The sequence below is a fragment of the Entelurus aequoreus genome, linkage group LG01, assembly GCF_033978785.1.
Source record: "Entelurus aequoreus isolate RoL-2023_Sb linkage group LG01, RoL_Eaeq_v1.1, whole genome shotgun sequence".
In the NCBI taxonomy this organism is placed as follows: Eukaryota; Metazoa; Chordata; class Actinopteri; order Syngnathiformes; family Syngnathidae; genus Entelurus; species Entelurus aequoreus.
The window spans coordinates 26,149,161-26,174,049 of record NC_084731.1 but is presented as its reverse complement, the minus strand read 5'-3'; the positions used below and the strand labels follow the sequence as shown (position 1 = coordinate 26,174,049).

The 24,889-nt window shown below is 40.9% G+C and overlaps 1 protein-coding gene across 2 annotated transcripts in view; it reads left to right on the top strand.

Annotated features, from left to right (window-relative positions):
* The window catches only part of arhgap46a (Rho GTPase activating protein 46a), a 99,156-nt gene that overhangs the window by 57,864 nt on the left and 16,403 nt on the right, over window positions 1-24,889 (top strand). Inside the window, exons 3-5 of one of the 2 annotated variants that reach the window (XM_062046570.1) lie at window positions 19,957-21,382; window positions 22,728-23,364; window positions 23,560-23,652. In XM_062046570.1, coding sequence (XP_061902554.1) covers window positions 19,957-21,382; window positions 22,728-23,364; window positions 23,560-23,652 — 2,156 coding nt within the window. Of the gene's footprint in view, window positions 1-19,956; window positions 21,383-22,727; window positions 23,389-23,559; window positions 23,653-24,889 lie in introns of both variants that reach the window. The other variant, XM_062046562.1, reaches the window with a different exon arrangement.

The following is a 24,889-nucleotide window of genomic DNA, read 5'->3' as shown; positions in this document are numbered from 1 at the left end:
TGCAGGACGTATCTTTTTTCGCTCTGACCGTAACTTGGGTAGAAGGGTTCATTGGATTCCACACTTTGTCCTTTTTCTATTGTGGATCACGGATTTGTATTTTAAACCACCTCGGATACTATATCCTCTTGAAAATGAGTGTCGAGAACGGGAAATGGACATTCACAGTGACCTTTATCTCCACGACAATACATCGGCGAAGCTCTTTAGCTACGGAGCTAACGTGATAGCATTGGGCTTAAATGCAGATAGAAACAAAAGAAATAAACCCCTGACTGGAAGGATAGACAGAAAATCAACAATACTATTAAACCATGGACATGTAAATACACGGTTAATGCTTTCCAGGCTGGCGAAGCTTAACAATGCTGTTGCTAACGACGACATTGAAGCTAACTTAGCAACGGGACCTCACAGAGCTATGCTAAAAACATTAGCTATCCACCTACGCCAGCCCTCATCTGCTCATCAACACCCGTGCTCACCTGCGTTCCAGCGATCAACGGAGCGACGAAGGACTTCACCCGATCATAGATGCGGTCGGCGGCCCGGAGACGGAGGAAGTCAAGGTGAGGTCGCCGGCTAGCGCGTCTGCTATCCATCTCAAAGTCCTCCTGGTTGTGTTGCTGTAGTCCGCCGCTAATACATCGATCCCACCTACAACTTTCTTCTTTGCAGTCTTCATTGTTCATTAAACAAATTGCAAAAGATTCACCAACACAGATGTCCAGAATACTGTGGAATTTTGAGATGAAAACAGAGCTTTTTGTATTGGATTCAATGGGGTCCGAATACTTCCGTTTCAACGATTGACGTCACGCGCATACGTCATCATACATAGACATTTTCAACCGGAAGTTGCACGGGAAATTTAAAATTGCACTTTATAAGTTAACCCGGCCGTATTGGCATGTGTTGCAATGTTAAGATTTCATCATTGATATATAAACTATCAGACTGCGTGGTCGGTAGTAGTGGGTTTCAGTAGGCCTTTAAAGGTATTATTAATTGTACCATTCAAGTAACATAAAAGCAGAGTAAAAGGAATACATTTTGTGCAAGATAACTTGTTTTTGAATGTTACTATTAAATAGTAGCTATATATGCAGCAAGAGCGTACTGTCACGGAGCGGAAACCGTTCCTGATCTCCAAAATACAACTTTCTTCTCGACCCACCAACGCATGATAGAATGCTAAGATGTCACACAAAACATATCAGGAGTTTGGACAAAAGGACAAACAAGAAAAGTAACTTTGTGCTGGTTGTCAATGGTTTCGGCAGAAATTGCATTAAATTCTCCCAGCCCTGAACTTTGAAAAGTTCAATACAGAGTGAGAAGGGTCGTTGTGGTGACAATTTAGTAGCTTTAAAAACCAATCGTTCAATCACCCCACTAGGTCCTACTCTACCCCGGTGACTCAACCTTTCTCAGAACCATTTACCGGTATGTGTCTTCCTAAAACAATGGCCAGCTGTGTGCTGCAGAAGATTATGTTGCCCACGGGAGCCTAATACCATACTTCACCATACCTCATGTGCTCACTAGTTAATATATCTTGGGCCCTAATTAGAGACCATGTCAAAATGCACAGTCGTTTCTGGCTCAAAATGGACTAAAACAAACGTTGAGGCATGCTTGCCTTCAGTCAGTGATGGATCTTATTGATAAAGACATCGATGAATGGGTGAGGAAGAAATTTGAAATTCAATATATAAAAAGGGTCTCTATGGTTTGTGTTTGTGGTTGTTACATAGTTTCCACCCATTGTGGGCGGCTTTGATTTTGTTTAAACTGTCTTTTAAGATTATATTCTATTTTATATATTCCACAGTTCATGTCTCTGCTTGTTAAAATGTTGTTAGCTTTGTTGCTGAGATCTTAGTAGAGATTAAATGGCTTTTTGGTCACATTTGGAAAAACAATGCTGTTCTCTGTGGAGCTAAAAGATCCCAGTTGTTCCCCCAGTTTCCTTTTGTTTTTGGCTGTGCATAAATCTGTTTATGATAGATAAGACAGCTCAATTTTTTTTCCAAAAGAGTATGCCAATATGGTAATATCTGTCAGAGGTGTGATGAAATGTTCAAATGTAGTATGTTGTCATTATTGTTAAATTTATTTTAAACATCACAAAGTCCAAGAGAGGACATAGTAAATGTCACCATATGTCAATGTCTTCCAAAGATGAATGTATACATATTTTGATTGTATCCTTCTTTTTTTTTTACTTTTGGTGTTTTTTTATAACTTTTACATGCAGAAAACCCCCCAAAAATGTAAATCATAATGTCAAAATACAATGTTTTTATTAGGCTTTGTGTGTATATTTACACTTTTGCAAATTGTTCACAAATATTATTACCTAGCATTCGCACTGTTCTCGAAAGACTGGTGATCTCTTCTTAGTAAGTTTGAGGGCTTGATCTGTCATTTGCTAAGTCTTATCACATGTCCTGGGAATTCTGGAGTACTTTGAGCCTGTGGAGCTCATCAGGAAAGTCCTGTGGTTTCTACAGGTAAACATACCAGTCACGTGTGGTTAGTGCTGCAGGAAACATGCAAACGGATTGCTTTCCATAATGTAAAATTGGGATGTGTTAAGAATACCTAGTGCAAAGCATTTGTGTTGATTTTCACCCGCCTTTTAATGCATGTGTCTCTATTTGTTGTTGCCCTGAACCATATGTAGGGTGTTTCTCCGCACACAGTTAGCCACACAAGTTTGAGCAGACCTACCATGTGTGTGGGCTTTCTTCCACAGACCTTTCTAGTTGTTGTAAGACTGCCTATGGGCTTCAATAAGTTGTCTTTTGTCTTATAGGCTGGTCATAAGTGTATAATGGACCACTATAAAGAACAAAGGCCTTTTCCCTGGGTCAAATAGAAGCTCTTTCTTAGCAGTAAGTCAAAGTGAAGGATTTTTATATGCCCTCTCATTGAGCTCTCTTTAATGGTATAGTCATAACTCTGCGTTAGCATCGGGCAATCATGGTGACATTTTACACCCATCTGTAATTGTCTTGTTTAAGGTTGTGTGTTTACATATGTTTAACTTATTGTCATACCAGCACACATGAGATGGCACGAAATTTAGAACTCGAAGTAGTCATTGGGCTAAATGTCGGGGTATGGGCTGGATCAGTTAACACAGGGGTGTCCAAACTTTTTCCACTGAGGGCCGCACACTGAAAAATCAAACCAAGCAGGGGCCGTTTTGATGTTTTTTCATTTCAAAAACCAGTACAATATATGTATAAAAAAATATACATTTAAGCCTCCACTCAAGCTTGATCCCGGGCGCCCCAAAGGGTTTTGGTCAAAAAAAATATAAAAAATGTGTCATTATTCAGTATAATTATTTTTATTATTATTCAAGTTTTACATCTCTAGATCAACATTAGGTCTATCTGTCAATATAACGTTTTTAAAGATTTAAGTTGTATGCTCTTTTTGTCAAAGAAAACCAATTTTTTTAATGGAAAAAACACAAAATATGCAATATTTTCTCCCAATAAAATTTTTCAGTAGAATATTTGAAATTATATAATAATTGGAGCCTTAAAAAGGTCAACTCATAACACCATTGATTTTAATTCATTATTATTTTTTGAGCAATGGCACTTAAAAACCAATCACTCTAAAATTATTGTGGATCCAAAAGGGTCCTACTCATTAAAGTGTTAAAAAAATAAATTATAATTTTTTTTTTACTGTTTACTTTTAACACAATAATCTCAAGATCAACTTCAGATCTATCCGTCAATTATAAGTTCTATTGTTGTTTATGTTTTTTGTTTGTTCGTTTTAGGCCCTTCTTTTTTTTTAAAAACTGCTCAATTTTTTGTATGGCAAACACAAAATATGCAACATTTTTCCAAAAAAAATATCTCAAAGTGGAATATTTAATGTGACTTAATTGGAGCTTTTAATAGGTCAATAATTCATAATGACATTGATTTTGATTCATTATTATTTTTTAAAGAAAGAAAAAGCCTGCATGGCAGCTTTGTGTTATTAGAGTAAACATTGCAACATTTTCTTGTTACATTTCACCTGTTTGCTCTTTTATACCACTTTTTATGTTTTAAATTTTTTTCAATAGTATTTTTAAAATGTGCCGTGGGGCCGTTAAAAAATGACCTGCGGGCCGCAAATGGCCCCCGGGCCGCACTTTGGACACCCCTGAGTTAACATATTTGACAGTTTGATCCAGTTCAAACATACTCTAGTCCCTAGTACAGTTCATTTGTCAAGTGTGAACGCAGTCCAGGACCAAACAGACGGGTTTAGACTGCCTAAGGTATGGGTCTTGGTCTGCCTACAAGTGGACTTTAGTCCTGAGTGAGGCAAGTGTGAATGCTGACCACACCTAGTGTTTTCCATTCATTTGTTTGTGACAGCCCACCGACAAGCAGGAAAGGTGTAAAACAGTATTTGCAGCACCGTGCCTCCCTGTTTAAAGCGTCACCTTTATTGTTAATTTTGGCGTCCAAATACCTCCATATTGCGCTTCACGCACCCTCTTTTATTAACAAGTAGAATTTGAGTTTTTTGCCATTTTTCCTCTCCAAGATGTTATCGCTTGTATGCACTTTGTGTTTGCGTTTTGACACACTCCGCATCATGCACCTCGGCTCTGTAGTCACCGCCGCACAGCGGAATTCAGATGAAAGAACGGTACCGGTACTTTTAAAAGGTGGTATAGTACCAATTTCAATTGATTAGTACCGCTATATTTTATTGGTACCGGTATACTGTACAACCCTACATCCTACTAATGGTATGCGTGCAACAGAATAAAACAGGCTTTAAAGGCCTACTGAAACCCACTACTACCGACCACGCAGTCTGATAGTTTATATATCAATGATGAAATCTTAACATTGCAACACATGCCAATACGGCCGGGTTAACTTATAAAGTGCAATTATAAATTTCCCGCTAAACTTCCGGTTGAAAGCGTCTATATATGATGACGTATGCGCGTGACGTCACTAGATAAACGGAAGTATTGGTACCCCATTGAATCCAATACAAAAAATCTTTGTTTTCATTTAAAAATTCCACAGTATTCTGGACATCTGTGTTGGTGAATCTTTTGCAATTTGTTTAATGAACAATGAAGACTGCAAAGAAGAAAGTTGTAGGTGGGATCGGTGTATTAGCGGCTGGCTGCAGCAACACAACCAGGAGGACTTACTTGGATAGCAGACGCGCTAACCGACGCTAGCCGCCAACCGCACGGATGATCGGGTGAAGTCCTTAGTCGCGCCGTCGATCGCTGGAACGCAGGTGAGCACGGGTGTTGATGAGCAGATGAGGGCTGGCTGGCGTAGGTGGAGCGCTAATGTTTTTATCATAGCTCTGTGAGGTCCGGTTGCTAAGTTAGCTTCAATGGCGTCGTTAGCAACAGCATTGTTAAGCTTTGCCAGGTTGAGTATTATTAACCGTGTAGTTACATGTACATGGTTTAATAATATTGTTGATCTTCTGTCTATCCTTCCAGTCAGGGATTTATTTATTTTGTTTCTATCTGCATTTGAGCCTGATGCTATCACGTTAGCTCAGTAGCTAAAGAGCTTCGCCGATGTATTGTCGTGGAGATAAAAGTCACTGTGAATGTCCATTTGCGTTCTCGACTCTCATTTTCAAGAGGATATACTTTCCGAGGTGGTTTAAAATACAAATCCGTGATCCACAATAGAAAAAGGAGAAAGTGTGGAATCCAATGAACCCTTGTAACTAAGTTACGGTCAGAGCGAAAAAAGATACGTCCTGCACTGCCTCTCTAGTCCTTCACTCTCACTTTCCTCATCCACAAATCTTTCATCCTCGCTCAAATTAATGGGGTAATCGTCGCTTTCCCGGTCCGAATCTCTCTCGCTCCATTGAAAACAATGGTAGAATATGAGGAGTCCTTCCTTTGGTGACGTCACGCTACTTCCGGTACAGGCAAGACTTTTTTTATCAGCGACCAAAAGTTGCGACCTTTATCGTCGTTGTTCTCTACTAAATCCTTTCATCAAAAATATGGCAATATCGCAAAATGATCAAGTATGACACATAGAATGGATCTGCTATCCCCGTTTAAATAAAAAAAAATCATTTCAGCAGGCCTTTAATTCAAACATATCAGTGTGAAAATAACGTCAACATACCAACATGTACCAGGTGATGGCGGTAAGTGATGTTTGATCATCTCACAGATGTGTTCCGGCTGTTCATTGTCTCTTTATTAACTCACTAATCCGAGTTCCTTGGCTTTGCTTCTATGCTAGGAAATGAGACAAATCTCACCAAATCTTTTTCTTTTTTTTTCGTTAAGCGATCATGACAACCGTATTGATGCCGCGCACGTTGGCTACATACTTGGAACAAAAACACAACTTTAGTTTAGTCTTGCACTCAACCCAATGTAAAGATGCTATTCCGTTGCAGTAAGGCCCGTGATGCATTGTGTTTCCACGTCACACGTTCAAGCCCTATATTACCAGAAGGTGCATTGCTACAGGATAAAGTTGCCAAATGAGAAACTTTTTCTGAATTCTTTGCATGCATGTTATATAATTTTACATTACATTTTCAATGACAATAATGTTAGAAAATGATCAACTCAAATAAATAAACAAATATGTGGTACATTACATGTGACATAAGTGTCAAAAAGACAGTCAAAAGAGGTTGGTAGATGAGAATAAATCTAAAAGTAAAATATAGTTTAGTAATGCACCCTATTGTAGAAAATGTGATCTTGGTTTTCTAAATTTTCTTTTAGGGTTTGCGTGGCACCACTTTGTGTTGATTTAAATGTTCCTCTTTTTTTCTCAAGGTGCTCACATCCCTGTATATTTCAGAACTTTCAGAACTAGAGATGCCGATATCATCGGCCGATAAATGCTTTAAAATGTAATATCGGTTTCAAAAAGTAAAATGTATGACTTTTTAAAACGCCACTGTATGGAGTGGTACACGGACATAGGGAGAAGTACAGAGCAGTTGCGTCTCCCAGTCATACTTGCCAACCCTCCCGATTTTCCCGGGAGACTCCCGAATTTCAGTGCCCCTCCCGATAATCTCCCGGGGCAACCATTCTCCTGAATTTCTCCCGATTTCCATCCAGACAACAGTTTTGGGGGCGTGCCTTAAAGGCACAGCATTCGCGTGCCGGCCCAATCACACAATATCTATGGCTTTTCACACACACAAGTGAATGTAATGCATACTTGGGAAACAGCCATACAGGTCACACTGAGGGTGGCCTAACACTGTTACAAATATGCGCCACACTGTGAACCCACACCAAACAAGAATGACCAACACATTTCGGGAGAACATCCGCACCGTAACACAACGTAAACACAACAGAACAAGTACCCAGAACCCCTTGCAGCACTACCCCCTACCCCGCCCAACTCAACCTCCTCATGCTCTCTCAGGGAGAGCATGTCCTAAATTCCAAGCTGCTGTTTTGAGGCATGTTGAAAAAAATAATGCACTTTGTGACTTCAATAATAAATATGGCGGTGCCATGTTGGCATTTTTTTCCCATACCTTGAGTTGATTTATTTTGGAAAACCTTGTTACATTGTTTAATGCATCCAGCGGGGCATCACAACAAAATTAGGCATAATAATGTGTTAATTCCACGACTGTATATATCGGTATCGGTAGATATCGGAATCGGTAATTAAGAGTTGGACAATATCGGAATATTGGATATCGGCAAAAAAGCCATTATCCGACATCTCTATTCAGAACTCTTTATCAAAGGAGCTAATAGCGACCAATCTAGTGGAGAATTTTGGAGACTTTGCCCGACTTTTATATCGCTGTGGTGCCACTGTAGGCCCCTTCCCCATTTAAAAGCACTGTGTCTCCCCGGGCATTGTAAGGATGACAGGCTGCTGGTCAATCAACAATGTCTTTTTTTGCAAAAACATAAGTTACTGTTGGCCACAAAAACGCTAAAACATTGGTAAACTTAACTGTCTTAGACTGAAAACCACTGCCAGGTCGCTTCTGCACTCGCTGGCAGCTTGGTCTTGTGACATTAAACAGTGAGTTCGGAGGGGGTTTTTTTTCTACAAGAATGATGTGCGTGCGTGCGTGCGTGCGTAAGGAAGCGAAAGTGTAAAAAAGCCAAAACAATGTAAGTTGGCCCTCCGTGCATGTGACTGACTGTCAGTGAGTCATGTAGAAGTAATCACCTTTTTGCTCTTTCAGGAACAGAGGGGTGAAACGAGGGGGTGTCTTATAGGTTTGATAGAACTTCACTTCTTTATGTTCTTAATGAGTCACACATTGTATACATGTGTCGAGTGGGAGTCTTTCATGCTATCATCTGTCACCACTTTAGAGGATGTAAGTACCGCTGTTTTATGTTCATTTAAAATATATCTGCTTCTGATGTGGTTAGCTCATTTTCAACTTTTTCTACATGATGTTGTGAGCCTGTTTATGATCATGATTTATGTTTTTGTTAAGTTTTTTTCATAGGACTAAGTTTTATTTTAAAATAAAGAAAATCTGATATCACTCTTGTTTTAAAGGCCGACTGAAACCCACTACTACGACCATGCAGTCTGATAGTTTATATATCAATGATGAAATCTTAACATTGCAACACATGCCAATACGACCGGGTTAACTTATAAAGTGCAATTTTAAATTTCCCGCTAAACTTCCGGTTGAAAACGTCTATATATGATGACGTATGCGTGTGACGTCACTAGTTAAACGGAAGTATTGGTACCTCATTGAATCCAATACAAAAAAGCTCTGTTTTCATCTCAAAATTCCACAGTATTCTGGACATCTGTGTTGGTGAATCTTTTGCAATTTGTTTAATGAACAATGAAGACTGCAAAGAAGAAAGTTGTAGGTGGGATCTGTGTATTAGCAGCTGGCTGTAGCAAAACAACCAGGAGGACTTTGGCTTGGACAGCAGACGCGCTAGCCGACGCCAGCCGCCGACCACACGGATGATCGGGTGTAGTCCTTTGTCCTTCCGTCGATCGCTGGAACGCAGGTGAGCACGGGTGTTGATGAGCAGATGAGGGCTGGCTGGCGTAGGTGGAGCGCTAATGTTTTTATCATAGCTTTGTGAGGTCCCGTTGCTAATTTAGCTTCAATGGCGTCGTTAGCAACAGCATTGTTAAGCTTCGCCAAGCTGGGAATTATTAACCGTGTATTTACAGGTCCATGGTTTAATAGTATTGTTGATCTTCAGTCTATCCTTCCAGTCAGGGATTTATTTATTTTGTTTCTATCTGCATTTGAGCCTGATGCTATCACGTTAGCTCAGTAGCTAAAGAGCTTCGCCGATGTATTGTCGTGGAGATAAAAGTCACTGTGTCATAGCTCATAGACAGAAATCCCAATTCCATGTTTCTCAAAAGTGTAACAAAAGAAGAAATAATCAAAATTGTAAAAAATTGTAAATACAAGACTTCAACTGACTGTCATGGAATAGATATGGTAACGATAAAAAAGGTTATAGAAGACATTTCAGAACCTCTGACATATATCACCAATGTATCATTTTTAACCGGAAAATTCCCAGACAAAATGAAAATTGCAAAAGTCGTACCAATCTATAAGAATGGAGACGTACACCAGTTTACTAACTACAGACCAGTTTCATTACTTCCACAATTCTCCAAAATCATGGAAAAATTATTCAATAGTCGATTAGATTTATTTATTAACAAAAGTGGGACGCTCGTGGAGAACCAATATGGATTTCGAGCAAATATCTCAACATCAATACCATTAATTAAAATAACAGAGGAAATTACCAATGCAATAGATGGTAAAGAATGTGCGGACTTAACAAAAGCATTTGATACAATTAATCATGATATTTTAATACAAAAATTAGAACGATATGGCATCAGAGGTTTAGTATTGAACTGGGTAAGAAGCTACCGTATTTAACCAACAGGAAGCAATATGTGAAGATGGGTGAAAATATGTCAACACGGCTAGATATATCCTGTGGTGTGCCGCAGGGATCAATACTGGGACCAAAATTGTTTAATCTTTATATAAACGACATTTGTAAAGTTACAAAGGACTTAAAGTTAGTTTTATTTGCAGATGATACAACTGCTTTCTGTTCAGGAGAGAACACACAGAAGATAATATAAATAATAACAGAAGAAATGAACAAATTAAAAAGATGCTTTGACAAAAACAGACTATCTTTGAATCTCAGTAAAACTAAAATAATGCTATTTGGTAATAGTAGGAAAGAGCATCATACGCAAATACAAATAGACGGAGTAGACATCGAAAGGGTAAAAGAAACCAGATTTTTGGGAGTATTAATAGATGATAAAATGAACTGGAAATCTCATATACAAAACATACAACATAAGGTAGCAAAAAACATTTCAATAATGAATAAAACAAAACACGTCCTGGCCCAAAAATCACTTCATATTCTCTACTGCTCACTAGTGTTACCATATCTGAGTTATTGTGCAGAAATATGGGGAAATAACTACAAATGTGCGCTACATTCGCTAACCATGTTACAAAAAAGATCAGTTAGAATAATACATAATGTTGGATATAGAGAACATACAAACCCTTTATTTATTAAGTCAAAAATATTAAAGTTTGGTGATTTGGTAAAATTGCAAACAGCTAAAATGATGTACAAAGCAATCTATAACCTGCCACCAAAGAATGTACAATTCTTCTCAACTAAAGAGGAGAAATATAACCTTAGAGGAAAAAGTAATTTAAAACATTTATATGCACGTACAACACTTAAAACTTTTAGCATAACAGTATGTGGAATTAAATTATGGAATGGATTAAGTAAAGAAGTTAAAAATTGTACTGACATGATCCAGTTTAAGAGGTTGTTTAAATTAATAGTGCTTACAAAGTACAAAGAAGAAGAATTATGAGAAAAACTTCCAACCTTATTGAAAATATTCTTCATCTCAGTATGTTAATAATGACTAAATTAATTAATTACATATTACAAACTGTTGTATATACTAATTCATAGATGTTATTTTATTATATAAAAAGGTCAGTAAATGATTTTATATAATTGTAAATGCTTTGAAGTGGGAAAGGGGTAGGATTAAATAAGCTTTGCTTCTTCCTACTCCTTTTCGGGCATGATGTAAATGAAATGATATGAAATTGTGTGATGTATTATGATGTAAATGTGTTCATGTTCGAAATAAACTAAAAGAAAGAAAAGAAAGAAATGTCCATTCTCGACTCTCATTTTCAATAGGATATAGTATCCGAGGTGGTTTAAAATACAAATCCGTGATCCACAATAGAAAAAGGAGAATGTGTGGAATCCAATGAACCCTTGTACCTAAGTTACGGTCAGAGCGAAAAAAGATACGTCCTGCACTGCACTGTAGTCCTTCACTCTCACTTTCCTCATCCACAAATCTTTCATCCTCGCTGAAATTAATGGGGTAATCGTCGCTTTCTCGGTCCGAATCTCTCTCGCTGCATTGTTTGGGAAAATGTGAGGAGTCCTTCCTCCGGTGACGTCACGCTACTTCCGGTATAGGCAAGGCTTTTTTTTATCAGCGACCAAAAGTTGCGACCTTTATCGCCGTTGTTCTCTACTAAATCCTTTCATAAAAAATATGGCAATATCGCGAAATGATCAAGTATGACACATAGAATGGATCTGCTCTCTCCAGGCCTTTAAGATCTCCATTTGGTCAATAACCTTTGAAAGTTTATGGCTTTTGATTTAAACTACAGTACATGACAACTACTTTCATGCTGTATCAGTGGCCACCGTTGTCCTGACTCATTTGTTCATTCATTGCTCTTTTGTTGTTTGTCATTGAGATTGCCTTTGACCACTCTTTGTTTAAAATGGTGCTGTAGTAGTATCTACTCACAAAAAGAGGTGCAAATACATTTTCAAATTCCAGAAGTGTGTCGACTGGGTCTTGCTTGCTATCTTTTCAATATGATACCAGTGGCTGTTGAATGGTGCAGTTTGGCACTCCTCAGGATCGCACCCTGACAGCAGAAACATGCACAGCTGGTAGACGTCTTGGCTCTGATGAAGGTGCCAGTTCAGCTGTTGTAGGACAGGTGGCTCTACTGGGATTTTTTTAAAGATGTAAAAAGAACCAAGTCTAAATATTATGCTATGCAGACACTCCCTCACATACAAACTTGTTATCGTCACTGTCTGTATCATGTACTGTTCGTACGGCGTTATTTTATATTTTACATTCCCTCTCTCTCTGCACCGTTGTTCATTGAAACTCAAACTTGACACTATGTGGATGGCGTTGCATAGATTTGGTGTAGCACTACACTAAAGACGCACTATTCAAGAAGTATTGCTAAGATCGGTAGGTCGTGAGTTCAAACCCCAGCCGAGTCATACCAAAGACTATCAAAATGGGACCCATTACCTCCCTGCTTGGCACTTAGCATCAAGGGTTGGAATTGGGTGTTAAATCACCAAACATGATTCCCGGGCACGGCCACCGCTGCTGCTCACTGCTCCCCTCACCTCCCAGGGGGTGATCAAGGGTGATGGGTCAAATGCAGAGAATAATTTCGCCACACCTAGTGTGTGTGTGACAATCATTGGTACTTTAACTTTAAAGGCCTACTGAAATTATTTTTTTATTTATTTAAACGGGGATAGCAGATCCATTCTATGTGTCATACTTGATCATTTCGCGATATTGCCATATTTTTGCTGAAAGAATTTAGTAGAGAACATCGACGATAAAGTTCGCAACTTTTGGTCGCTGATAAGAAAAGCCTTGCCTGTACCGGAAGTAGCGTGACGTCGCAGGTTGAAGGGCTCCTCACATTTCCCCATTGTTTACACCAGCAGCGAGAGCGATTCGGACCGAGAAAGCGACGATTACCCCATTAATTTGAGCGAGGATGAAAGATTCGTGGATGAGGAACGTGAGAGTGAAGGACTAGAGTGCAGTGCAGGACGTATCTTTTTTCACTCTGACCGTAACTTAGGTAAAAGGGCTCATTGGATTCCACACTTTCTCCTTTTTCTATTGTGGATCACGGATTTGTATTTTAAACCACCTCGGATACTATATCCTCTTGAAAATGAGAGTCGAGAACGCGAAATGGACATTCACAGTGACTTTTATCTCCACGACAATACATCGATGAAGCCCTTTAGCTACGGAGCTAACGTGATAGCATCGTGCTTAAATGCAGATAAAAACAAAAGAAATAAGCCCCTGACTGGAAGGATAGACAGAAGATCAACAATACTACTATCAGGAGACACCGAACCAAACACTGGACCTGTAACCACACAGTTAATGCTGTGCCGCCTGTCGAAGTCTGCTATCCAACTCAAAGTCCTCCTGGTTGTGTTGCTGCAGCCAGCCGCTAATACATCGATCCCACCTACAGCATTCTTCTTTGCAGTCTCCATTGTTCATTAAACAAATTACCAAAGATTCACCAACACAGATGTCCAGAATACTGTGGAATTTTGCGATGAAAACAGAGCTGTTTGTATTGTGATACAATGTGTCCCAATACTTCCGCTTCAACCATCTACGTCACGCGCAAACGTCATCATACATAGACGTTTTCAACCGGAAGTTTCCCGGGAAATTTTAAATTTTACTTTATAAGTTAACCCGGCCGTTTTGGCATGTGTTGCAATGTTAAGATTTCATCATTGATATATATACTATCAGACTGCGTGGTCGGTAGTAGTGGGTTTCAGTAAGCCTTTAACTTTAAAACACGACATGTTCGTAACACAAATGTTTTTAAGTAGGGCAACATTGTACCTGTGCTTGAGTTTTTGGAGCAGACAAAGGCATAGGAATGAGTTTACCATTGGGGGAGACCGATATCAGAAAACTGACAGATGACTACAACTTAATAACCTAGAATTAAGATGACTTCACTCAAAAGACCTCGGTTCCAAATATGAATATAAATTAACGGCAAGCTATATTTCCGGCAACTTTTTCTACACACAGTTTTAAAGACCACTTGCAGTCTCTCGTCTCTCGTCTCTCTCAGGGTCAGAGCCACTGAGTAAAGGGGCGGGCCAGTGACTTGGCACTGTGTTACGCTTTCAAAATGAACGCACAAAAGTCAAAGATTTCAAAACCAGACATTTTTGTCCTCTGTGGTATACTTTTTGGGTGGAACAAATGTATCTGACTTCAATATTGTGGGGGGACACGTCCGGCCTGTATGAATGCACATATGATCAAACGCAAGAAGTAAAAACACATGGAGATATATCAGTCAATCAATCAATCAATGTTTATTTATATAGCCTTAAATCACAAGTGTCTCAAAGGGCTGTACAAGCCACAACGACATCCTCGGTACAGAGCCCACATACGGGCAAGGAAAACTCACCCCAGTGGGACGTCAATGTGAATGACTATGAGAAACCTTGGAGAGGACCGCATATGTGGGTAACCCCCCCCCCCCCCCCCCCCCCCCCCTCTCTAGGGGAGACCGAAAGCAATGGATGTCGAGTGGGTCTGACATAATATTGATACGGTACTGTCCTCACAGATATCCCTTTTGTCTGTTTCAGTTTCCTTCCTACACATACATTCCAATTATCCCATTGGTCAGTGCTCTAAGATGTTTGTGTAGCAAAAGCTTGGCTTGTACAAACTTATTTCCTCTTCCTTCGAGCCAATGTTAATAATAACCACTGTTTTGCAGACATCACTATTCCCAGGTTGTATATTTTAAAAACAAATCAAATCCATAAACTCTTCTGCAAAGGGTGCTCTGTGGATAGCTCCGTAACAGCGGATACTCTGTGCAGGAAAGAACGGAAAGACAACACCTGTGATAATCCCTATGGTAAATGTAGTCACTAAGACAATCTGACCACAGTAATACTCAGCACTGTGATTGAGGTATCAGACACTGTGTGATGTGAAACACTCGAGCCGCTGAGACTAATATGAGTTTGCTGACCGTTAAGTTGATTTGCTGCCCCAGAAGCCAATCAGATTAAGATGCAAGTTGTCCGAGGGGCCTCTAACTTGATTTCATCCTATATTTCTCTGATTTCTAAAGTTATCACATGCTCACATTAGGTTTTGAATGAAGGAGATTGTTACTGGCGATGTGGGCATATCGGCCGTGGGAATACATGCTTTCTTGCTTGAAGGGCAGCAGTCATCTCTTTGAATTCCAAAGACAGCTGAACATATTTTCGTTTTTGTATCATAAATTGCTGTGGTTCTTAATGGTACAACCATTTTGCCATTCTTTATGTTAGTACCCAGTCTAGGCCTGTTTGGTGTTGTGCCAGAGCCTTTTCGACCAACTCTGGAGATTGAAGATTCAGGTTCAGCCTTAGTCCTATCCTCCCCCACCTTGCACTCTATCTTTGTCATTTACAGAGGCGTCTCCGTGACGATGGCACAGCCATGCATTGTGAGGGACTCCCCACACAGCCACAGAGGCCCCTTGAAAGAGCTCTGAGGAATGCCAGCTTTCTCGCTCATTCCCTTGCTGCACTCTCCCACGACTAATCCCCACCCCTTCTCATTTACACATGCCCTTACCCTCCTCTTCTGTCTCTCTGGTCTCCTCCACTCCCACATTGGCCTCTCCAATTTCTCGTTGTTTTTTTTTTTTTTTTCTCACAATTTCACTTTTCCTTGGTTAGGGCTTTGTAATTTTATTTACCTGGCCCTGTGTTACTTACATCCAAGTGCTGTTCTAGATCAGGCCTGGGCAATTATTTTGACTCAGGGGCCAAATTTTTAGAAAAAATGTGCCTGGGGGCCAGTATATCTGATTTTTAGGAACACTAATACAAAACCTCACAATAATGTCTGATTGAAAGCTAAAAACGTTACGACCGACCGCCTTAAAAAAACGAAATGGAATTGTAATTTTTTTACTGAATGAGACACCCAGAATGTACATGAAAATAAAGAATATGGGATTTACAATATTAACTATGAATGATAAAACACTGAATATTGACAACTAGGGCTGTGAATCTTTGGGTGTCCCACGATTCGATTCAATATCGATTCTTGGGGTCACGATTCGATTATAAATCGATATTTTTTTTTTCAATTCAACACGATTCTCGATTCAAAAACGATTTTTTTTCCCGATTCAAAACAATTCTCTATTCATTCAATACATAGGATTTCAGCAGGATCTACCCCAGTCTGCTGACATGCAAGCAGAGTAGTAGATTTTTGTAAAAAGCTTTTATAATTGTAAAGCACAATGTTTTATCAACTGATTGTAATAATGTAAATTTGTTTTAACTATTAAATGAACCAAAAATATGACTTATGTTATCTTTGTGAAAATATTGGACACAGTGTGTTGTCAAGCTTATGAGATGCGATGCAAGTGTAAGCCACTGTGACACTATTGTTCTTTTTTTTTTTATATATAAATGTCTAATGATAATGTCAATGAGGGATTTTTAATCACTGCTCTGTTGAAATTGTAACTAATATTGATACTGTTGTTGATAATATTAATTTCTGTTTCACTACTTTTGGTTTGTTCTGTGTCGTGTTTGTGTCTCCTCTCACTTGCTCTGTTTATTGCAGTTCTGAGTGTTGCTGGGTCGGGTTTGGTTTTTGAATTGGATTGCATTGTTATGGTATTGCTGTGTATTGTTTTGTTGGATTGATTAATTAAAAAAAAAAAAAAAATACATTTTTTGAAAAAGTAAAAAAAAAATTTTTTTAAATCGATTTTTTAAAAATGAGAATCTATTCTGAATCGCACAATGTGAGAATCGCGATTCGAATTCGAATTTATTTTTTCCCACACCCCTATTGACAACATATGAACGTCACACCCCCTCTTGATCGACATATTTTACAATCAAGCGAAACGCAACACAAATGCAACAAACACAGCCAAATAAGAAGGCGAAGGGTAAAAAATAAACCACTTATGATCTGATATATCACTAAGCTTTAGAAATTTGTTGTAAAAATCTCCTTCCGCGTCTGTCCCTGACACCCGCATTTCAGGCTGGCCGCTTTGGAAACATTCTGTGGAAACGCTCCCCACCCACACTGCTTGGTGCCTCGTCTGAGCTGCTGTGACTAAGATTACCATAGTAACTAATTAGATTACCATATTAACTAATTACATTACCATAGTAACTAGTATATCATGCAAAAGCACAGATTCCAACCATTGAAATACTTTGTATAGTTCAAGTCTTACGGTCATTTGAAAACATTACTGCACATCATAATGGCAGCTACACTTTACATCATCTTAGAGATCTAAAAAATTATTTGGGAATGTCTGGCGGGCCAGATTGAAAAGCTTAACGGGCCGCATGTGGCCCCCGGGCCTTAATTTGCCTAGGTCTGTTCTAGATGAATGTTGGCTTTAGATAGAGATCAAAAACATGATACAGTCTTACTGCCGTAGTTAACTACTGACCACTTTTTGATATTGATGAACATGAAACTAAATTCTGAGCAATATCTATCAAAGTGTATTGTTAGGTCCTTCTTAAATCCTAATTTGCTATCCTACCAACCTTTTTTGGACAAGCTATTGTTTCCAATATTGTGGAAATTATTATTATTATTATTTGTTTACCATGTTCATACCATACCAATTAGCCACCATAAACGAGGGGCGATTGTATAGTCAATCATAAATAGCCTATTGTAATAATTTTGCCAATGCCCTTGTCATGAATGCAGGGTGTAAACAGCCTGTTTGTGCAACGTGAAAGGAAGCCCCCTCTCTCCATCCACCAATGCTTCTACTGTTGCAGGAAATGGATGTTGCTACTGTCTCGGGGTCAGTTTGTTTAAAAAAAAAAAAAAAAAAAAAGAATTCCATGAGCTCCAAAACACAGAAGGGAGATTCATGTTTTTCACAACTGGCCCTTGCATGAACCTCAGAAGTTGATTTGTTACAGACTTGATGTGTTTGCTGATAAAGAAAGAGGAAATTTGATTATTGTGGTTTTAGTGTGTGAGGTCTGTTGTTGCTCAGCCAATCAGAAGAAGGACCTTGATGTTACATGATGGCAAACTGGTGCAAAATGGTCAGCTGCGTGTCAACTGCCATGGTGGCAATGATTTTGTTAAGTTTGTCTCACCTCATACAACGTGACACGACCACAGTGAGGAAAAAAAACATACAGTGCTTCAAAGAGTACAAACAGCGACTTGCAGCTGTCACCCATCAAACCCCCCTCCTGTGTAACACGTCACACTTACTTGTAACAACCAAACACTGGTGTGTTTGGGGTGAGTCCCAGGAAAGCTTCTTGTCTTCACACGTGTGTCTGTTCTATTGTGTTTTAAGCAGTAAACTGTCTTGATTGGTGTCAGTTAGGAGAGGACTTTGGCGCCTTCCCAACGGCTGTGGCAGTCTTGGTGCCGTGCCAGGTGGTGTGGACCCAGCTGTTTATAGGCAAAGCTTGGATGGGAAATCTATGGAACCGTTTGAAGATGAGAGCTTGTTTACATTCAAACTGCGGTGGGGTGACTCTCAATTAACTGAGCTGTTGTGGGCCCGGAGAGAAAGAGAGCGACACGTTTTAGTTGGGGGGGCGGTTTTAAAGGAAGTTTGCCGTTGGACCTTAGACCTTCAGGGAATTATTTTAGCATTGTTCCAGAAAGATGTGGGAAGGAGAAGGGGGGCCTCAATCCGCCTTCTTCCCTCCTCCCTTTTGCGTCGCCTTCCTCCTGCCACAATCAAAATCTCAACTGATATGTAGTGCACTTGGGAAAAATGGAAGACTTTGGAACAGTATTTACGTTTGGATTAGCACGACAGCAGGTGATCAACTTTAATTTAATTAATCACGCCAAGGTCGAGACACTTAGGGTAAGTCTGTTGCTGCTCTCCATATGTATGTACTGTATGTATGGTGAGATTGTCCATTCTTTACTGCGTCACACTGTAATTTCACACACCTTGCCAACTTTAGCCATGCGTTTGTAATGCCCATGTTTGACGGAAGCCGGTTCATGAGGGCAAGTTGGAGGAATGATAAATCCTAATTTCAGGAGAAGATTACGAGGCGGCGCAAGAAAGGAAGGCGGCAGACCAGAGCAGTGTGACCAGATTGATGGCAGATTGCTTGAGGTTAGCTCAGCCGCTCAACCAAAAAGGAGACAAATTAACCTTGTGAGCTACTGCAATCCTGACTTTTCTCAGGGCACACGGTTTATAAGGTCTTCAGATTAACTTGGCATATGTTAATTTGTTCCTATTTAGATAAAAAATAGATCATTAGAGGGGTTAGTGCGTCTGCCTCACAATACGAAGGTCCTGAGTAGTCATGAGTTCAATCCCGGCCTCTGGATCTTTCTGTGTGGAGTTTGTATGTTCTCCCCGTGACTGCGTGGGTTCCCTCCGGGCACTCCGGCTTCCTCCCACCTCCAAAGACATGCACCTGGGGATAAGTTGATTGGCAACACTAAATTGGCCCTAGTGTGTGAATGTGAGTGTGAATGTTGTCTGTCTATCTGTGTTGGCCCTGCGATGAGGTGGCGACTTGTCCAGGGTGTACCCCGCCTTCCGCCCGATTGTAGCTGAGATAGGCTCCAGCACCCCCCGTGACCCCGAAGGGAATAAGCGGTAGAAGATGGATGGATGGATAGATCATTATCATAGCCCTCAGTGTGTGAATGGGTGAATGTGGAAATACTGTCAAAGCGCTTTGAGTACCTTGAAGGTAGAAAAGCGCTATACAAGTATAACCCATTTATCATTTATCAAAAATGTTCCCAAAATATCATACGCCTCTTATTGGAAGAAATACCACTGGATGGAGTGTAGCGTTCCCATAATATAATACGCCTCTTATTGGAAGAAATCCCACTGGATGGACTCTAGCGGCATGTGTTGTTTTCACTTATTTTACTAACTAGTGTTTTTTCATCAACTCTGATTTTCACAATCATCATGATTTACATGTTGTGCACCGTGTGTTTTTCTTAGGGATGCCCATCAAAGATGGCAGCCTGCACCGGGTTCTAAGGCAGCCATGTTGGTAAAGGTGAACAGCATGAGTCGGAGTCAGCCAAGTCCAGTTTTGCAGCAGCAATTCCAGCACAATGCACCCAACAAAGCCAACAACTTCACGCCCCATGTATCCAGCAATAAGACCCAAGGAGGATGCTCAAGCTCCACCCAAGCATGTAAAACCGTCCCCTCCGGCAAAGCAGCACCTGACCCTCGCCAGGCCCATCACCTGAGAAAAGCCAGTAATGGCAGCTTCTGTTTAGCGACAACAGACAGTAACCATCCCAGTCCGCTCCTGAACAGGTCACAGACCAGCACACCACGCCCAATCTCCCCTCAATATGGTTGCAGTGCCCCAATCTATGACCAGCCAGTTACAGACTGTCCCATATATGATGAACCCCCAATAGACATGGAGGTGGAAGGGGCACATCTTTACAATGGGCAACAACTGTCTCGCCTGACACCCACCCATAGCCTCCAGAAACCAAGACTTCTCCAGCACCCTGGTCCACCTCACCCAGGTCCTAGACACAGAAGAAATCCTTCTGCTTCGGATTATAGCCTAGCTGGCCTTGAGTGCATCAAACATATGATCAATGTAGACCCCAAACAGGGGCTCCTTCCTGGCTCCCCTGTACCCTCACATACACCTTCTCCTACCTCCAGGCAAGACATTGTCCCAACACAGCCGCAGGCTCAGCCACATCCCCAAACACAAGCTCACTCTTTGCCCCAAGTTCGAGGTCAGTTGAGAGACAGAGAAGCAGTGACCCCAGGCCCAAGTACACTGGATAAGAAGCAGAGTTGGCGCGTACTGGAGGCTACAGTGCAGCGTGCCATGGAGGCCCGACACAGTAGGCAGAGCAGTCAAGCTTCACAGGACTTTACTTCCTCAACACCACAGGCAACTGCAAACTATCAAGATTCCGGTTACTCAACCGGGCCTTCTCCAAGCTTGAGAAGGAAGAGCAGGAGAAGAATGGGCGCCGGCGGAGGGGCTGGCGGCAGGCCTGGGTCAGTTGGCAGCAATGGGGAACTTTGTGCCCTCAATGAGAGACTCATGGCTGAGATGAGGGAAGTAGTGAGTCGTTCCAACACTATGAGGGAGGTGAGAGTGGGACTGGATCCCGAGATGGGCGAGAGGGTGATGTTATCCCGGACACGTTCCCCTGCAGACTCTCTCAGGTGGTATGCTGGGGCCGGGGGTGCATCAACCGGCAGGTGCTCATCCCGAGAAGACATCACTGGGGCTTCTTGCTCTCTGAGTAACGCTGCGCTGACGCCTCTAGAGATACCAGGGCGGCAGAAAAGGACATTTGAAAAAGTTGACACCTTGGAGATGAGTATTACTAGCCAGGCCAGCCTGTCTTCACCTGAAACTCCAGGACCACCCTCTCAGGTAAGGCCCACCACACCCAAATTAGTGATCACTGATGGCAAATCATCCTAAAGATTAAAATTAGGGATTGCATTAGTCACATGTACAGGGTACAGCAAAAGTTTGTTTTTTTAAAAAGTCTGAATTTTTAGTATCAATGAGCATGTGCTATGAAAATCAAGGTTCAAGAGAACCTAAAAAAGTGAGTGAAAAGTATCATCTTTTAGAGAAACAAAAACAACAATGAGTGATTCTTCTTACTCATGAGTGTCCCCACTACCAAATATCTCCTAAATTGGCAGACTGGTCTCTACAGATCATAGTGGCCATGGTCCCAGCATTACCTATCATCTTCCATCTGTCCTGCTCTGTAGGTACTGTATACCCATATGCCCGTTCCATGCTTGGGCATATGGGGCACATGCCAGACCAGAGAGATTCAGGACATGGCCTCCCTCCTTCAGGAAGGAGGGAAGCTGTGGTCCATATGGTTCATGCTTGGCAGCAAAATTGTAGGAGAGGAAGGCAACCATCAAGCCTTGTTTGCTACACTGTAACTTGTAGTTGACTGCCAATTGACACCGGGCAGGCCCCACTACTACTAAGTCCGTCCTGGAATGTCCCTCAGACCTGGTGGCAAATCACTTACACACACAATCACTGACTCTAGGATTATGGTTCACTAGTTACAAGCTTGATGAATGCCCTATTTAAACATTCTGTTTTTACTGCAGGACCTTTGATTGAACTTGTTCACTATAATCCTTTTAACTTGAGACATTTCCATTAAACCATGAATAATTACAATGTATTATGTACAGCCTTTGTCCCTTTCTGTTCGATACTTGAGGCATATTGCAACATCTGAAATAGCACAAACTTCTGATTTGCTCCTGTAGACTGAGAAACCGCACAAATAAAAGTCCAACCAAAGTTGAGCGTGTCTGGCATCAAACTGTTCCACGTTACATCAGGATACAATTCAGAAGACAAGCCATCAAATTTTATGCTCGCTGGCAAAATTGTATTTTAAATTTGGCTGGGTTCTAGATTTTATGATGTTGTATTTGGCTGCTTCAAAATGTGTCTGGCTTACTGCTTGCTTTCTCTGTTGAGGGAAGTTGGTGCTCCATATGGTCATAAACCTCACCGCAGGAATCAGGACTAGGTTTTGTATGGGTCAATAAGTAGTAATAAATGTCCTTAGCGTGTCACCTGCTGCTGAGACCATACATAGCCATCCTCTAAGGCAACAGTTTCTCACCAAGCCACAGCAAAAGAGAGCAGAATAGCCTGCAAGCTTTTTCTTCTGCTGTACTTGTTTTTTTCTCAGCCTTTTCTAAACCCCCATTTTATTCTCCTGTAGGTGGGCACACTTGAATTGCAGGCTCAGTTGGAGAACCGAAAGAAAGACATGGTAGACGGACGGAGTTCATCACTTGGCCCACATCGGCCTGCCAGCCATGACAACCGAGAGGGCTCTGATGGAACAAAATCAGCAGAACCTTCCTACCAGTTCCCCTATGCCACCCTGCGACAGCCACCACCTCCAGTCATGGGCATGGAGGACTGGGCCAGCAAGCACCTCAACATGCACACGCAAGGCTTGTTCCGGCGCCGGGTCTCCATCGCCAACATGTTGTCTTGGAACCGAGGTTCCATCAAAAAGCCTATGCTCGTCACCACCAACCGCACTGTCAGGAAGGAGGCTTGCGAAATGTTCAAGCTGGTGCAGGCCTACATGGGAGACAGACCCTCTCGTCTGAACCGCCGTCACTCTGCGCTACTCATAGTCACCAAGTGCTGGGACATGGCGGGCCTGCGGGACGAGCTGTATGTGCAGCTAGTGAGGCAGACGACGGGAAACGCCAGCCCCAGAAGCTTAGCGGCAGGTTGGGAGCTGATGGCTGTCAGCTTGGCCTTCTTTGCCCCATCGCCCAAGTTCCGCTGTTACCTAGAAGGCTACATCCAGAGACACACGGAGCCCACCAGCGACAAGAAATGTGAGTCTCAGACTGAGCAAAACGGTGGGTCACCTTTTCTTCCCTTTTATATGTCAGATAGTCAACTTTACTTATGTAAGGCACAAATGAATTGTTTTTTTCATATAACTTTTACTAGTATGACCCAATTGTATGTGATGACCTCAGTCTTTTATCATCCAACATATGACCCTCACTGTCTTCTATCTTTCACAGTGACTCAGTTCGTATTGGACCAACAGGAACTGAAATTAAAGAAGAACTCAAAATCCAGGAAAAAGATGAAACAAAGCACAGACGAAGATGAAGGTACATTGAATAAATGACCATCACCCAAAATATAACTTTGTTCATCTAAAATGTTTTACTCAACTGTTGGGGTCTTTCAGCACTGCAACCTCTTAGAAGCCTCTTCTTGTTGGCGGATAAATAGTTGGGCGTTTTGGCACTAGCATCTAGACTAGATCTAACCAATCTAAGTCTGAGCATAAACCGATGAGCATGATGTTTGGATATAAGGCGAAACGACTTTTAGGACAAACTGAACAGTTGAGTTGCGATCAATTGAGTGCCCTGAGAATACAATGACCTGGAGGAATGAGAACATCCATAGACATCTTAGAAACCAAGCCTACTGCTCCCTCTTAAAGGGGAGCTGCAGTTTTTTTGCAATCATTATGAAAGACATAACGGATGTTTTTATTTTTAATGCATTCTAAATTTTAAATAAAGTCGATCAAAAGTCTGCTTATAATGAAGCTTATGGGAGCCATTCAATTCTGCCAATAGAGCCCCTAAAAAACATCCAAACACCTCAATTATGGTTTTATATACATGATGTACGTATATATGTAATGTAGTAACAGGCACATTTATAATACAATTTTATCATTTTAAGCATACACGGCGCATTCATTTAAAAAATGCATCACATTTGCTTTTTTTTTTTTCATCACTGATTTCTGCTCACTGTGGACTTTGAGAGCCAACAAACATAATAAAAATCACTTACTGTACAAGATCTGCTGTCATTAGGCTGCTGACTACTAGGATGTTCATATATTCCCATTTCGACGAAAAATGTCTCATAATACTCGCAAAAAAAACGTAGCGGGGAGAAGCGCTTTTCTTGTGGTTCTCGCCAGTTCCAGGTTCTAAATGGCTGGCAAAGTGTCCCAACTTGTCGGATTATATCCTCAGCCATGTACTTTTCAGGTGAGAGACATGATTTATGATCAACAAAAAACTTGCAGGGAAGCGAGGAAACAGCAGACCACTCAATGATGTAAACATAGGGACACACGGAAGTGATCACGTATCTGCTAGAAAGAGTTTGTCCGCGTTAGCACTTTTAATAACAATATCACTAATACTTGGGTAATATTCAAGTCACAAAATGTAAATGGAGTATTGTTGGTGCTTTCTGGATGGTTATTTACCAGATTTTATGGGCGGAATAGTGGAGCTCCCATTAGCGCCGCTGTAAGTGGACTTTTATTTACGTTTAATATTTAGAATGCATTTTAAAAAAAACAATCCGTCATGT